This window comes from Dreissena polymorpha, chromosome 6 (genome assembly GCF_020536995.1).
Source record: "Dreissena polymorpha isolate Duluth1 chromosome 6, UMN_Dpol_1.0, whole genome shotgun sequence".
Lineage (NCBI taxonomy): Eukaryota > Metazoa > Mollusca > Bivalvia > Myida > Dreissenidae > Dreissena > Dreissena polymorpha.
This window is the reverse complement of record NC_068360.1, coordinates 39,413,732-39,430,708: the sequence shown is the minus strand read 5'-3', so window position 1 is coordinate 39,430,708 and position 16,977 is coordinate 39,413,732. Positions and strand designations below refer to the sequence as shown.

Below are 16,977 nucleotides of genomic sequence, written 5' to 3'. Positions count from 1 at the left end.
TAAGACTATCTAATGATGCGCGAATAGGCTCAATGTACACACATAGGCAGTTTGATTGGTGGTATAGCAAATAAAACACATGGAGCGCAAAGCAATCACAAGAAAACATTTTACTGATCGTTATACACTTCTTTATTTTATTTCATGGACAGAAGATATATGTTGTGATTGAGCGGTTGAGATTGTGGATAATAGGCCCCCATTTCTTATAGCTGGAAAAGTTGCAGAACTGGTTCAAAAACTTGATATCTTCAATATCTAAGTGTGTGCTCCTTAAGTGACGATTGAAATTACAAATGGGAACTAGTCGAGGGTAGTTTTTAACAATCACAAACACAACTCACTACACAAACATTGGACCAAATGCCTGGATTCAGATGTCATTACCACCATTTTGAAAACTTCTGAACACTTTAAAGAAACACTTACGCCTAGTCATCGTGTAACTTGCTAAGAAAATTGTATTCAATTATATCTTGACCTAGTCTGATAATGGTGTTTTTGTTTTTAACCTGGCTGCCAGGGACAGGGGCATTTTTCCTTATATGGCTAATGTAACAGTTGTAGAGCGGTGCAATTCTGTAAAACTAAATCCCCATTTAAAAAGTTACTTTAAGTTACTTTAATTGACGCAAATTAAACATAACCAAATAACAGCCATCTTGTTTAGCCGATTTTTTTTATACGTGGTCCGACGATTTGCTCCAACAATGTGTCCATACATTTCTATTTTATTTAATAGATGTATAACCCATCGCCACTCCCTTTTCTTTAAATATACCTTTCAACAATTATTTATAAAGACAGTTCATAGTTGTTCAAAATAAATAAATTTATCAATTTTTCGATGTAGGAGTTTTAATCCCAATTTCGGCAACTTTCTTTACGAACTACTGTTGTAAATTTATTTTTCTTTATTTAAGCGCGGCGACTTGAACCTAAAGTGACTATTACTGTCCATGTACAACAAACGAAATACACATGTTCTATATAGTTTATTGTATTTTGTGCTCAACTCAAGGAAGTATTATTAAAATAGAAAAATGTAGAATAGCTGTTCAAAATTAAAAATAATAATCAAGAAAACTATTTTTTAAGGCTGGTCGTAAATTCAAAAACAAATATTTGTATAATGTTGTATGAAGGATCAAACATAACATTTCTGACATGGAACTATGAGCACCAATAGGTTTTGTTAATAAATATACTTAAAAAAGATAGAAATGAAATATAAATGACATAGTTTGGGGTTTCGAAGTTTCAAAAATACAAAAGCAGCGTATATATAATGTAGCTTAATATAAAAAAAATATAAAAAAGTGACAAGCAGTACAGACTTAATCAATCATTCAGCCGAATGAAGAAATATTCTCTTCCTCTTGATTTGTTTTCAAAAATAGTTTGTTTTTATTTATTTTAGTCTTGTCCTGTTTAAAACATGCAGAATAGCAATTTCAAAGAATTAAACTAAGTGCATGCGAGCTATTCTGTAAATATGTTGAATAGGAAAATCGAACAAAAAAGAATTCAATCATACAAGAAAAATATGCTAATAGTTAATTCAATTATCTTTCAATTCGGTCCTTTTATATAAACACATACAATGGCAAATGTATAACAAAAAAACAACAAATTACAAACAATCAGTCCACACATAACGGCATTAAGCAAAAGCGGAGGAATATGTTGTGAAGTAAACTGTTAGAAACATTAAGTAGGTCGATCATTCGGAGTCTTGCTTCATAACTCTGCAAAAGACAGTTTCTTTGATTATAACAACGAATATCGTAAAACATTTTTTGAAAGCTAAGACCTGTATTCCCTATAATGGTATCTTGTAAAACCAATGATTTATAATTCGCTGTGTGTATATATGAAATGTTTATACATTGTATATACTTATTAACAAACATTATGCATAATAATGTATCAGGTAACTTATATTTAACCATAATCTTGACTATATTTATAACATATTAAGTATAGCTATCCGACAAAATAAGTTTAAACCTTACATAAAGTATATTGTGTGACGTTGACCTTACCCCTAGACATGAACCTTGACCTTAACCCTAGACATGAATATTACATAAGACACACAGAAAGGAAGAAGATGGAGAAGAATTATGGAAGGTTATTACAGAATCCACTGATGCATAGTAAAATAATGGCTAAATGAGAAATATTTTTACAATTGTGTGACGATTGATGTGTGACTTTGACTTTGGTCAAAAACACATAGGTCTTGCACTGCCTGATAATTGAGAACAATTACATCAGGACATTTTGAGAATCCATTTTACAATGGTAGAATCCTTACCAAATAAGGCATATTTAATCAAAATGTGTGATTTCGACCTTTGTGTGTGACTTTGACCATGACCCTAGCAACCTGGATCTTATATTTGACACTCAGCTAGATAATGGAGAACAATTGTGGACAGTTATTACAGAATCCCCTGATGCATAGTAAAGGAATGACTAAATAATGAATAATTAATCAAATTTGTGACCTTTGACCTCATTGTGTGACCTTGACTTTAGCCCTTAGGAATATGGGTGTTGAATTTGAAGCATCCCCAGATGATTGAGAACAACTATGGCAAGTTTCATGGCTCTGGCTCATGTGTTAATGGAGATAAAGCTCTAAGCTTATATTAAAAAGCATTTTTTCAAGATACAAAGTGCCATAACTCCGTTATCAACAGATGGTGTACAATGCCATTTGGCGTGCATCATCCTCTTATCCATAGTGGTTGACAGTAAACGTAAAGGGAGTAAAATTAACCTTAAACAGATTTGAAAACCATGAACATTTCAACAATAAATTGTTCAATCAAATTCATGCATTACATTTATAACTTAGCCTACCAGTAACACTGCGGCGTTTGCGAGATTCATTGTCAGCATCAACCTCAGCTTTCATCAGCAGCAGTAGCAGCACCCTCTTTGTTGAGGGCATGCTCATTTTTGGTTCCGTCTTGTGTCCCTTTCGGATGGTCAACAAAAAATATGAATATATATGTCGAAATTGGCATTTTCTCCACTAATGTTTGATAACGATTGAAACTCCTGTGATAAAAACTCTTAATTGCACGCATTTGACTTATGGACACCGGATATATATACTCATACCAAGTTTCAATTAAATCCGCCAAAGCACTTTCAAGATATGACAAAAGTGCCGGACGGACGGAAAGACGGACGGACAACGCCAAAACAATATATATATAAGTACGGAAAGCCGGTTTTGAGAAAAAAAGTAGTGGTGGAGCAAAAAAGTATTATATGTGATATAAGCGATAATAAACGGCAGAGCTAGGCCGGACGTCAGAAAATAGTATTAATTGAAATAGTGACAATTATATTTTATATAGTTCTTCATGTCGGCTGTGTATTGCTTTTTGTGTTTTTTACGTTGTTGCTTGCCGGGGTAATAGCTATCCGATGTGTCAGAGGTGAATTTTGAATTCTTAAATGAACCGATTGGCATAGTTTCAGTGTAGAACATTAAAAACATTTCACTCGCACGATGATTTTTATCTGAAATCATATATGTCATTAAAATACAGCATTACATATAGCGTGTACTTAAGCATATACATTTCAGTTATTTGTTAACATGACACTTCTCGAACTCACCCACGTAGCCGCGCAGGCCCACAGCGTCTATCTCCACCCAGGTGTTTGCCACGGTGCAGTCGATATCCAGCCGAATGATGTTCGAGAAACAAGGCATTGTAGACTGAAAATAGAACCACGTTCAATTATGTTTACCGGTGGTGTAGGAAGTTTCTGTTAATTTACTTCAAAGCGTTTTTAGAAAGCACTGCATCAATTATTTTGAGAAAATCAGATATATTGCAAGCATATTTGTATAAGTCGACTTGAATTCATAAAAAAGTGCGGTGATACGTCTTTCACGTCAGAGCTGCGTGTTCTTACTACATCCGCCACGTCCACAAAGGACGCGGCGATGACTTGCGAAAACGACAGAAATGTAGAACGGTAATGCTGGAAGGTTTCACAGCGTGCGGAACGCACTGACGTAATCGATGACATAGAACGAGCGCAGTGGGTATAGATATTCTTGAGAATTGCGACTGAATTCATCGCTCTTACTGTATAGTCGCCTTTTGCTTACAGGTAACATTACACTAGATATTTGCCCCATATAATTCAATGTAAAAGCAACACATTTAAGCGTCAAAAAATGCAACAATTTGTACATAGAGATCCCAATAACCATATCTTTACTTAAAGGGCATTCTAAGCTGAATCGATCGATTACAGAAAAATAAAAAGACGTGTCATGTACACAAAGAACACAAACGAAGAAAGAACTTGACACAAATCAAATTCAACTGTTTTTGCACCTTCTTTTTTTCGGCCGTTTTGTAGTGGAGAGTAACTTTATCAGTGCAATGTCGTACTATAAGTCTCTTACTTTATAATAGTTCAGTGATTTAGAAGTGCAGACCCATTAATATCTCTAAAGGATAAAACCAGAACAACAGTCTAAGTGTAAAACATGCCTTCAAGTAAAACATGATGATTTGTTTAGAGAGTACAGACTTGATGACTCGATTATGTAGTATAATGAAACCAGCGTCCGTTACACGCGAATGTCTTCCGCGTGGCGTCCTCACAAGGACGTCACGTACTATTGAGGCCTATTCATGTCAATACCACGCTTTAAAATTGCGTACTGTTCTAGTGTTAGTTGTGATATACGTTAATGCGTTCCTTCCGATACTTCAATTATAAGTGTAACTATTACGAAATATAACTGAACAATGAAACTCATGTACCACTACTAGAAGAGAAATTAGTGGAAGCTAGTATTTTATTTAATGCAAATTATCAATTACCCGTATGTAAGATACAAGACATTAAAAACAGTACGACATAGCACATTAGCATGGTTATGTCTAGGGTCAAGGGTCTTCGAATTGTCCATGCAAATAATTGCTGGTTTAAACCGGTTAAGAAGTTTGAACTTACTAAACCTAAATGATCTGTTCGTTCTTTTACCGTAAACGATGGACTAAATATCCTCGCAGACTTAATAGCGGATACTTGGGGCGTCGACCATAGCGTTATCCACGTGCCTGAGACATCGAGGCACTTAATGGCTTTAACACCGCCAGCATTGAAAGTCTCGTAGACGTCGACTTTTCTTACGTAGACGGGAGTGGCGAACTGGAACTGAACACCAAAATTTCACGATGGTACGTGTATTACGAGTTTCAAAGCACTTAATAATGCATTTCTTTAAAATTTAAAGAAGGACACCGTAATAGTTTCAAATAGTAAGTTTTGTATTAACGGTAGAAATACAATGCAGAAAACCCGGTGCTTGTAAAGCGATGATTTATTAAAAAGCTCGCACTTCCAAGCTTTTAAAGTATTATTCTATGACGTTAACACTTTGGTTTAAAAAGCGATTTATTAATCTTACTATAGGAAGGACAATACAATCGCCAAATAACAGTGTAATTTTCCAACCTCCAAGAACTGGTTTGCGTCGATTACGTGTGGGGCCCATGCTCTATTGATATCCCCGTATGTAGGGTACACATTTGGAACACCCAGTATTTGCTGCGCACTCCAACTGAAAAACGAATTACACTAGATGGGCCGCGTTGTTGGAAAAAAAAAATACGCGTGAAATTGTCGTCCAAGATTAGCCTGTGCATTCCTCACTTGCTAATCATGGCCGACACTTTCCGCAAAGACCTCATTTCGTTTAGAAAAGAGACTTCATCTAAACGCAAATTCCATAACAGCGGACAGTGTCGTCCCCTATAACCCATTGCGGACTTCAAAGGCTAATCCGAGAAGACCATTGACGCACATGTATTAAGCCCCTTTTTTCCAGAGCGAGGCCCAATTAACAAAAATGTTTTGGGGAGGGGTGATTATGGAAACAGATGAAGGGTTCCGCTCTACCGAGGATGATCAGCAATCCATTTTAAATGTACCTTTTACGTCCTGTAAACTAGCTTGTTTCGTTTATCGTAAATGTTACAACGCAAAGTCGGACATGACACTTCGAAAGTTTGAAAGCGAATATTATGCTTTAATATTGTTTCAGCATAAATGGCATGCATCAACAAATCACAAACACAACAATATGATATTTCAAATAGCATGCACTTAAGTATTCATAATTGCGTAAAGTACTATATTCGAGACGGGTAATATTATTTTGAAATAATATATTAAAGAACATATTCCTATTGTATGTGTTTACAATATGTTCAGATGTAGGGCTTAATTAGTTCCACATTTATAGTTTCATTTAAATACCCTGTCGCCATTGAAGCCATACAAATAACTTCTACGGCTTGCACACAATTGCTCGAGTTAATGAATATTCAAACTTCCGATACTTACTTGTCGGTCCCATACTGCGACGAATACCTTATCACCCCAGAGACCCACTGCCCTTCCTCTGTAATAATAGTAAAACTGCTACATAGAATAATGCAACAAAGCGATGGTGTTAAATATACAATTTCTAAAGAAAAACACATATGATGGCGTTCTTTGTATATGTCTGGTAGATTTTAGTTAAGGATGTTTATTTCTGTTGTGTTAAGTCTTTTTAAACACTTTGTGTTTAAATATTTTTTCTGCGAAACTTCACGCGCGAACAAAAACATTGTGACGTCACTGTCAAAAACGGCGCTAGCTAGCCGCCATCTTGATGCTCAACAAAGAAACCCAGTTAAGCGTTATTGATTCAATATGCAAAGCAATATAATCAATACAAATGTCTCCCTGTTGTGCAGTGTATGGTTGTTCAAATAGACATGACATAATATCATGAAAGTGTAATCTCGCACTTAAATTTGTCCGACAAGTTGAATAAAGGTTTACACTGCGAGGCTCGCCGTGAGCAACTTATCATTAGCATAATAAAAGTGAGTACCAAATCAACAAAATAATTGAGAATAATTATTATTAAACGAAGTACATAATTGGGTTAATTAAATAACGATCACAGCTGAAACCGATTTGTAGAATAAGTTGATGACACTTTTTCAGCTTTAAAGGGATCTTTTCACGCTTTGGTAAATTGACAAAATTTAAAAAAGTTGTTTCAGATTCGTAAGTTTTCGTTTTAGTTATGATATTTGTGAGGAAACAGTAATACTGAACATTAACCATGCTCTAATATAGCCAGTATATGCATCTTTTGACGATTTTAAAACCTGAAAATTATAAAGCGTTGCAACGCGAAACGATTGAATAATTTGGAGAGTTCTGTTTTTGTCGTTAAATTTTGTGAAACTACGAAGATTGCTTATATAAGGTATAAAATACGTCAACAATGTGTACTCGGCGGAATAGCTCAGTAGGCTAAAGCGTTTTTACTTCAGGACTCTGGCAGGACTCCACGGGTCACTGGTTCGAAACCTGCTCCGGGCAATGTTCTTTTCCTTTTTTTAATTTTTTTCTTGATTTTTTACTGGAGCTTTTACGATCCAATGTTTACATTTATCAATATAAAGCATTTAATGAATAATGTCAAAAAAATGCCAAAATCTGTGAAAAGGCCCCTTTAACAAGAATTTAAAAAAATAATCTTAATTTAGTATAAACGACACGCTTACCTTAATGACAACGTTAATCCAATTTTTAAACAATAAAGTGAAATCAAAATCCACGTCCATTTTCTATTATTCCATTCCTTTATCGAAACTTACTTTAAATCACACTATTTTATTGTTATCCTATCGAAGTTTACAATTATGTATGATAAACACACAATCCGAAATACGTTTTGCATTCGTTCGATGCTCTAAAGAAATAAATAACTTAAACAACACAACGTTCTACATGTCCTCAACATCCAGAGAATTTAACTAAAACGGGTATTTTTCGTCGGAGAAATTACGTCACAAGACATACGTCATAAATTACGCAAGCCGATGCATGAAAAATAAAAGTACAGAAAGCATGTTCTGAGAAACTTTTTAGTGGAGGAGCAAAATAGTATTATATGTGATATAATCGATAACAAACGGCAGAGCTGGGCAGGGCTGAATAAGCATTAATTAAAATAGTGACAATTATATTTTATATAGTTGTGCATTTCGGCTGTGTATTGCTTTTTGTGTTTTTTACGTTGTTGCTTGCCGGGGTAATAGCTATATCCGATGTGTCAGAGGTGAATTTTGAATTCTTAAATGAACCGATTGGCAGTAGTTTCAGTGCAGAACATTAAAAACATTTCATTCGCACGATGCTTTTATCTGAAAGTACATAGCAATCATATATGTCATTGAAATACAGCATTACATAAAGCGTGTACTTAAGCATATTCATTTCAGTTATTTGCTAACATGACAATGCTCGAACTTACCCACGGAGCCGCGCAGGCCCACAGCGTCTATCTCCACCCAGGTGTTTGCCACGGTGCAGTCGATATCCAGCCGAATGAGGTTCGAGAAACACGGAATTGTAGACTGAAAATAGAACCACGTTCAATTATGTTTACCGGTGGTTTAGGAATTTTCTGTTAATTTACTTCAAAGCATTTTTAGAAAGCACTGCAACAATTATTTGTAGAAAATCATATATACTTCACTCATATTTGTATGAGTCGACTTAAATTCATAAAATAGTGCGGTGGTACTTCTTTCACGTCAGAGCTGCGTGTTCTTACTACATCCGCCACGTCCACAAAGGACGCGGCGATGACTTGCGAAAACGTGTTGCGACCCTACAGAAATGTAGAACGGTAATGCTGGAAGGTTTCACAGCGTGCGAAACGCACTGACGTAATCGATGACATGGAAAGAGCACAGTGGGATATATATTTTTGCGCATGGCGACTGAATTCATCGCTCTTACTGTATAGTCGCCTTATGCGTACAGGTAACATTACACTAAATATTTGCCTCATATAATTCAATGTAAAAGCAACACATTTAAGCAAAAAAATGCAACAATTTGTACATAGATCCCAATAACCATTTCTTTACTTAAAGGGCATTCTAATCTGAATCGATCGATTACAGAAAAATAAAAAGACATGGCATGTACACAAAGAACACAAACGAAGAAAGAACTTGACACAAATCAAATTCAACTGTTTTTGCACCTTCTATTTTCCGGCCGTTTTGTAGTGGAGAGTAACTTTTTCAGTGCAATGTCGTACTATAGTCTCTTACTTTATAATATTTCAGGGATTAAGAAGTGCAGACACATCAATATCTCTAAAAGATAAAACAAAAAAACAACAGGCTAAGTGTAAAATATGCCTTCAAGTAAAACATGATGATTTGTTTAGAGAGTACAGCCTTGATGACTCGACTATGTAGTATAATGAAACCATCGTCCGTTACACGCGAATGTCTTCTACGTGGCGTCCTCACAAGGACGTCACGTACTATTGAAGCCTATTCATGTCAATACCACATTTTAAAAGTTCGTACTGTTCTAGTGCTAGATGTGATATACGTTAATGCGTTCCTTCCGATACTTCAATTTTAAGTAATGAAGTCTCCAAATTTTCTACACGATTATTACGAAATATAACAGAACAATGAAACGCATGTTCCGCTACTAGAACTGAAATTAGTGGAAGCTAGTATTTTTATTTAATGTAAATTATCAATTACCCGTATGTAAGATACAAGACAATACAAACAGTACGACAGAGCACATTAGCATGGTTATGCCTAGGGTCAAGGGTCTTCGAATTGTCTATGCAAATCATTGCAGATTTAAACCGGTTAAGAAGTTTGAACTTACTAAACCTAAATTATCTGTTCGTTCTTTTACCGTAAACGATGGACTAAATATCCTCGCAGACTTAATAACGGATACTTGGGGCGTCGACCATAGCGTTATCCACGTGCCTGAGACATCGAGGCACTTAATGGCCTTGACACCGCCAGCATTGTAAGTCTCGTAGACGTCGACCTTTGTTACGTAGACGGGAGTGGCGTACTGGAACTGAACACCAAAATTTCACGATGGTACGTGTATTACGAGTTTCAAAGCACTGAATAATTCATTTCTTTAAAATTTAAAGGACACAGGAATAGTTTCAAATAGTAAGTTTTGTATTAACGGAGAAATACAAGGCAGAAAACCCGGTGCTTGTAAAGCGATGATTTATTAAAAAGCTTGCACTTCCAAGCTATTACAGTATTATTCTATGACGTTAACACTTTGTTCTAAAAATTGATTTATAAATCTAACTATAGGAGGACAATACTATCGCTCAATAACAGTGTAATCTCCCAACCTCCAAGAACTGGTTTGCGTCGATTACGTGTGGGGCCCATGCTCTATCGATATCCCCGTATTCCGGGTACACATCTGGAACACCCAGTATTTGCTGCGCACTCCAACTGTAAAACAAATTACACTAGATGGACCGCGTTCTTGGAAAAAAATACGCGTGAAATTGTCGTCCAAGATTAGTCTGTTCATTCCTTACTTGCTAATCAGGGACGACACTTTCCGCAAAGACCTCATTTCGTTTAGAAAGAGACTTCATTAAACGCAAATTCCATAAAAGCGGACAGTGTCGTCCCCTATTACCCATTGCGTACTTCATAGGCTAATCCGAGAAGACCATTGACGCACATGTATTGAGCCCCTTTTCCCAGAGCGAGGCCCATATAAAGGGAGGGGTAATAATGATAAGTAATGAAGGGTTCCGCTCTACCGAGGATGATCAGCAATCCATTTTAAATGTACCTTTTACGTCCTGTAAACTAGCTTGTTTTGTTTATCGTAAATGTAACAACGCAAAGTCGGACATGGCATCCCAAAATTGTGCAGCAAATATTGTGCTAAAATATTGTTTCAGCATAAATGGCATCACAAATCACAAACACAACAATATGATATTTAAAATAGCATACACTTAAATATTCATAATTGTGTAAACTGCTATATTCGAGACGGGTAATATTATTTTGGAATAATATATTAAAGAACATATTCTTATTGTATGTGTTTACAATATGTTCAGATGTAGGGCACAATTGGTTCAAATGATGTCACTTTCATTTAAATGCCCTGTCGCCATAGAAGCCGTACAAATAACTTCTACGACTTGCACACAATCGCTCGAGTTAATGAATATTTAAACTGCCGATACTTACTTGTCGGTCCCATACTGCGACGAATACCTTATCACCCCAGATACCCACTGTACTTCCCCTGTAATAATAGTAAAGCTGCTACATAGAATAATGCAACAAAGCAATGGTGTTAAATATACAATTTCTAAAGAAATTCACAAACGTTGGCGTTCTTTGCGAATGTCTGGTAGATTTTAGTTAAGGATGTTTATATATGTCGTTTTAAGTCTTTTTAAAAACTGTATTGTGTTTTAAATATTTTTTCTTCGAAACTTCACGCGCGAAGAAAAACAATGTGACGTCACGTCAAAAACGGCGCTAGCTAGCCCGCCATTTTGTTGCGCAACAAAGAAACCCAGTTGCGCGTTATTGATTCAATATGCAAAGCAATGTAATCAATACAAATGTGTCCCTGTTGTGCAGTTTATGGATGTTCAAATAGACATGATATAATATCACGAAAGTGTTATCGCGTACATGTACTTTAATTTGTCCGACAAGTTGAATAAATGTTTACACTGGCGAGGCTTTCCGTGAGCAACTTATCATTAGCATCATAAAAGTGAGTAACACATCAACAAAATAATCGACAATAATTATAACTAAACGTAGCACACACTTGGGTTAATTAAAATATCGATTGCAACTGAAACCATTTTGAAGAATAAGTTGATGACAGTATTTCAGCTTTAATAAGAGTTATAAAAAAACTACATTTAGCAGATACGACACGCTTACCTGAATCACAACTTATATCCATTGCTTATAATAATAAAGTTGAAACGATATGCACTTCCATTTTCTATTCTGCCTTCACTTAATTGAAACGTATTTTTAACCACACTATTTTATTGTCTTCTTATCAAAGTTTTCATTTATGCATTATAAACACACAATTCGAAATATGTTTTGCATTCGTTCGATGCCTCAAACAAATAAATAACTGTTAAAAACAAGATCTGTGTTTGTAAACGCAATGCCCCTTAATGTGCCGCTTTGAAGCCATAGATTTTATCTTTGACCTTGAAGGATGACATTGATCTTCACCTCTCAAAATGTGCAGCTCCAGGAGATAGACATGCATGCCAAATATCAAGTTGCTATCTTCAATACTGCTACAGCTATAATCAAGGTTAAAGTTTTAGGACACATACAAACAATGACAGACACACACATACAATGACAGATAGGCCAAAATCAATATACCCCCGATTATTCGATCCGGGGCATACAAACACGTCCAACATGTCCTTAACATGCAGATAATTTAAATCCAACTGGAATGTTTCGTCAAAGAAATTACGTCACACGACATACGTCATAAATTGCGAAACCAGTTGCATAAAAAAATACATGTACGGAAAGCCAGTTTTGAGAAAAAAATTGTGGAGGAGCAAAATAGTATTATTTGTCGATACTAACGATAACAAACGACAGAGCTGGGCCGTACGTCTGACAAAAGCATTTATATGGAATGAGTGATATATTGGACGTCATCAATTGATGACGTTTAATTGAACTAATGCTAATTGGGGCTAAGTTTCGATAAGCTCCCGGTTATATCCGCGAGTTGGGTCAATTGAAAACTGGTCCATAACTCTTGCTGAAATTTGACATGTGTATGGACCAGAATGTGATCTACACGTTAGCGTATTCGTCATATCTTGAGAAAGGGAAGGAAGAACAGAAAATGGAAGTACATATCGTTGTCACTTCGTTGATTTAAAGTTAAAATTGAGGTAAGCGTGTCGTAAATACGAAATTTAATTCTTTAAGGACTACTTCGATCGCGTATAGTATGAAATACGTTTTTCGTGTACCATTATTTCATTTAAACTCTGGATTTTAAGATTACAAGTCGGACCTGTTAATTAATTTAACGGTACAATATTTTTTAAAGCATCAATAGAGTCCAAAAGTATTTCGGATTATGTGTTTGTCATGCATAATTTAACCTTCAATAGGAATAAAATAAATCTCTGCGCCAGGATTATGGTTTCCTAAATCGTGTTTTGGTCAGAATGGTTAGCATTCGAAACACATGTTATTAAAAATAGTGTGGTTTCAAATAAATTTTGAGAAATGGAAGGAAGGACAGAAAAAGGAAGTTCATATCGGTACAACTTTATTGTTTTAAGCATTGGATTAAAGTAAAAATTGAAGTAAGCGTGTCGCTAATACTAATTTTTTTTATGACTCATTCGCTCTCATATAATATGAAATACGTATCCCGTGTAACGTAATTTCATTCAAACTCTGGATTTTAATGAGGACAAGTTGGACGTGTTATTTTATTTAACAGTAAAATATTTTTTAAAGCATCGAAAGAATCCTATAGTATTTCGGAATGTGTGTTTGTTATGAATAATTTCAACTTCCATTTGAATAAAATCACTCGCTTCGACACAAGTATGGTTTCCTAAATCCTGTTTTGGGTCAGAATGGTTAACATTTAATACATATGTTATTAAAAAAGAGTGTGATTTTAAATAAATTTTGAGAAAGGGATGGAAAAACAGAAAATGGAAGTTCATATCGTTATAACTTTATTGTTTTAAAAATTGGATTAAAGTTAAAATTGAGGAAAGCGTTTCGTTAATACTAAATTTAGTTTTTTATGATTCTGGAATTTTACTTCTTTATATCCTATTAAAGCTGAAATGAGCGATTGTGTTCCTTCTTGGTAAAGCACTGGAAATTGGAACTTTCTCTATTGGAAAAAAAACTACCCATTTTTCAATTGCTGTCAACAAATTCCCAATTGAAGGTTTTATGAATAAATTTCAACATTTAGTTACTTTCTCTATGCAGCTTCATGGCTTGAACCTAAGTAAATGTAATATTGTCTATTGAAAACAATAAGTTATCAATTTCAAAAGTATTTGTGAGCTAAACACAAAATTCTCAACGTGAAGACTACATGACAAAATTTTCAGAATTTCAGGGGTTTGGTGCATTTTTCCCCAATTGAGCTGAACCGGTACTTTTCCCATTTAGGCAAAAAAGCAAATAGTGTCATCAATCTGATGTTAAGCACCGTTGCATTTGCAATCGATATTTAAATCATCAAAATTGTGTGCTACATTTAAATGTAATTCTTTTCGAAAACAAAAATTGATTTGTTGCACACATTTATTCATTATTTTATCAATTTAACGCTAATATTGTGATTGTCTCATGCACTTTTCATTTTAGATTGTAGGATAAATAGAATACCATCTTAAAGTGATATTACGCGCATTTTTCACTGTTGAATTGAGTTGAAAAGTATTAACAGGTCAAAGGATTGGTTAAAATGTGGTAACTGACCAATTATCTGCAACTCATCTTGCCACCAGTTGCTTATAATAAATATATATTATATTCAAATTTTACATGACTGTCCCAGTCCTCAAAGCCGAGCGGAACTGTCTTTTTTATTAGGATCGGGGTTAGTGTTCGTATGCCGTATGAGTAGATATCGTTGCAGGAATTTGAATGATTCGTAAAACAAAAGTGTGTCTCTGTGTCGTATGAACTAATCTGCACTAAAACTAAATTTAGATTCCAATCGTACAAGCATGATCAGTTGTCAAACGAAAGTACGGTTGATATTCAAATGCATTATTTTTCTCTTTCCGGGATATTGTTTCAGTATGTTGATGCTGCATTAACAAATATAAGTGTATATGAAGTGAAAACACCAAAAATAAACAACGGTTGAAATAGATATGAACATAGCATATACAGTTAGATGTGCATAATATCACTTTAATTTCAGTTTTGTATTAATTACTAAACGGTTTTCATTGATATTTTGATAACGTTTTATTAGTTATCTTTGGTATTCCTTGCACAAAATTTGGTCTTATATTCTCTAGAGACCACATTTAGTCCAATCTTCATGATTGTATAATCTTAATGAGGTTTGCTCAGAACACTGTTCCTAAAACTATCTCAACTGGTCTGTTGAAAAACATTACCGCTAGGGTGCAGGGCAGTTTTTTATATGGCTTAAATTATAATTTGTTTAGAGGTCTTATTCATAGTCCAATCTTTACACTTGGCCAGAAAATGGTTCCGTCAGTTTAAAACCATGGGCGTTGGGAGCATGGCAGTTTTCCTTATATGGCTATAGTAAAATCTTGTTACCACGCTAGAAATCACATTTACTGTATATCCTTCAAGAAACTTGGTCAAGTCATTTGTTCTAATTATGTCCTTGGCTGAATTTGAAAAACTGTTTTATTTGCAAATTTTCATGAAATATGGTCAGAACATTTGTATCAATTAAATCTCAGCCAAGTTTGAAACTGGGTCATCTGAGCTAAAAAAATTGGTCAATATATTAAATATACCACAGAATTCACTTTGTTTCACATTTAACTTCAAAACTAACAATTGGCATATAAATTAAGCATTTATGTTTCATAAAGTACTTTCATCTTTTGTGATAATAGTTCAGTTCCTTAGGATCTCAGGTGAGCGCCTTTGGGCCTATTGTCCGTTTGTTGGGCTAATAACGATTTGAGTCATTGTCTCCCCGGGTACTACTTCCCCGTACCCCGGATACTTTAAAGTATACTTCATCGTGCACCTATTTTCAAATGATACTTTTAGGTACCCCGGTATACTTACAGGTACCCCATCTTTCCTTATCAAAAAAATTCGTACCCACAATTTTTCGTACCCAATTTTTTTTCGAACCCAATTGGTTTAGTACCCAATTAATTTTTGTAACCAGAATTTTCGTACCCAATTTTTTTTTCGTTCCCACATTTTCTTCTTACCCACAATTTTTGTACCCAAATTTTTTTTCGTACCCAAATTTTTTTGCCATAAATTTTTCGTACCCAAAATGTTCGTACCCACATTTTTTTTCGTACCAATATTTTTCTTACCAAAATTCTTTTTTCGTACCCAAATTTTGTTTCGTATCCCCAATTTTTTTTGGCATAATTTTTTCGTACTCAAAATTTTCGTACCCACATTTTTTTCGTACTCAAAATTTTCGTACCCACATTTTTTTCGTAACCAAAATATTCGTTCCCAAATTTTTTTTCGAACACAAAATTTTCGTACCCACATTTTTCTTATCCAAAATTTTCGTACCCACATTTTTTAGTCCCCACTCATTTGATTCCGCGAAACCCTTAAGGTGTCGCAACTCTAGAATGGAATGAGTGATACATTGGACGTCATCTATTGTTGACGTTCAATTGAACGAATGTTTATGGGGGCTAAGTTTCGTTTAGTTGAGGCATATAGCCGCGATTTGGGTCAATTTAAAACTGGACGATAACTTTTGCTGAAATTTGTCATGTTTATGGACCAGAATGCGATCTACCTGTTGACATGTCCTTAAATTCCAGAGAGTTTAAATTAAACTATTGTGTTTTCGTCACACAAATGACGTCACACGATGAACTACGTAAAACATTTCGTAACATACAATCAAAGCGCTGAAGGCATTGAAAATTGAATTAACACTATCTTATGCATTGGTATGATGATGTTTCCAATAAAATACACAGACTTTTGTAGATACAAAAAAGGCTTTATGTTAGTTGATAAGTGTTTTGGCAAAGGATGTGGATGTAACAAACTGCAGTTGTTTGCTCTTTGTACGTTTAATATTATAGTCATGGGAAATTAAATTTTACTTTTTAAGGTAGCTAATTCAAACGGCCATGAAAAAAATAAAAATGCGAGTATTTGTGCAACCATCAACTAATGCACAGAGAAAATCGGTTTTCAATTTGATTTGATCCCCCACTCATTCCATCCCGCGAAACCCTTAAGGTGTTGCAACTCTTGATGAATCTCGACTCTATTGATCCTTTGCGCATTGGCTCGTTTTCTCTGGGGTCAATTAGAGACGTTT

General features: G+C 34.9%; 1 protein-coding gene across 1 annotated transcript; it reads right to left on the bottom strand.

Moving 5' to 3' along the window:
- Positions 1-980: 980 nt before the first annotated feature.
- Positions 981-12,081, bottom strand: LOC127835000 (uncharacterized). The gene is made up of 11 exons (XM_052361164.1): positions 11,853-12,081; positions 11,136-11,193; positions 10,268-10,373; positions 9,799-9,972; positions 8,375-8,477; positions 6,400-6,457; positions 5,509-5,614; positions 5,035-5,208; positions 3,643-3,745; positions 2,872-2,989; positions 981-1,748 (listed from the first exon to the last, which is right to left on the bottom strand). Exons 1-10 carry the CDS (start codon positions 11,872-11,874, stop codon positions 2,916-2,918), a joined length of 978 nt encoding a protein of 325 aa, XP_052217124.1. The 5' UTR covers positions 11,875-12,081; the 3' UTR covers positions 981-1,748; positions 2,872-2,915.
- Between the last annotated feature and the right edge of the window lie 4,896 nt (positions 12,082-16,977).

What these genes read in the sequence shown, in the direction of transcription:
- LOC127835000 (XM_052361164.1), bottom strand. Translation starts at nt 11,874, where the DNA reads ATGGATATAAGTTGTGATTCAG. An exon ending in TCGCAGTATGGGACCGACAA is followed by an intron (nt 5,615 to 6,399) that starts GTAAGTATCGGA and finishes TTCGTTTTTCAG; the next exon opens with TTGGAGTGCGCAGCAAATAC. An exon ending in ACGCAAACCAGTTCTTGGAG is followed by an intron (nt 5,209 to 5,508) that starts GTTGGAAAATTA and finishes TTTGGTGTTCAG; the next exon opens with TTCCAGTTCGCCACTCCCGT.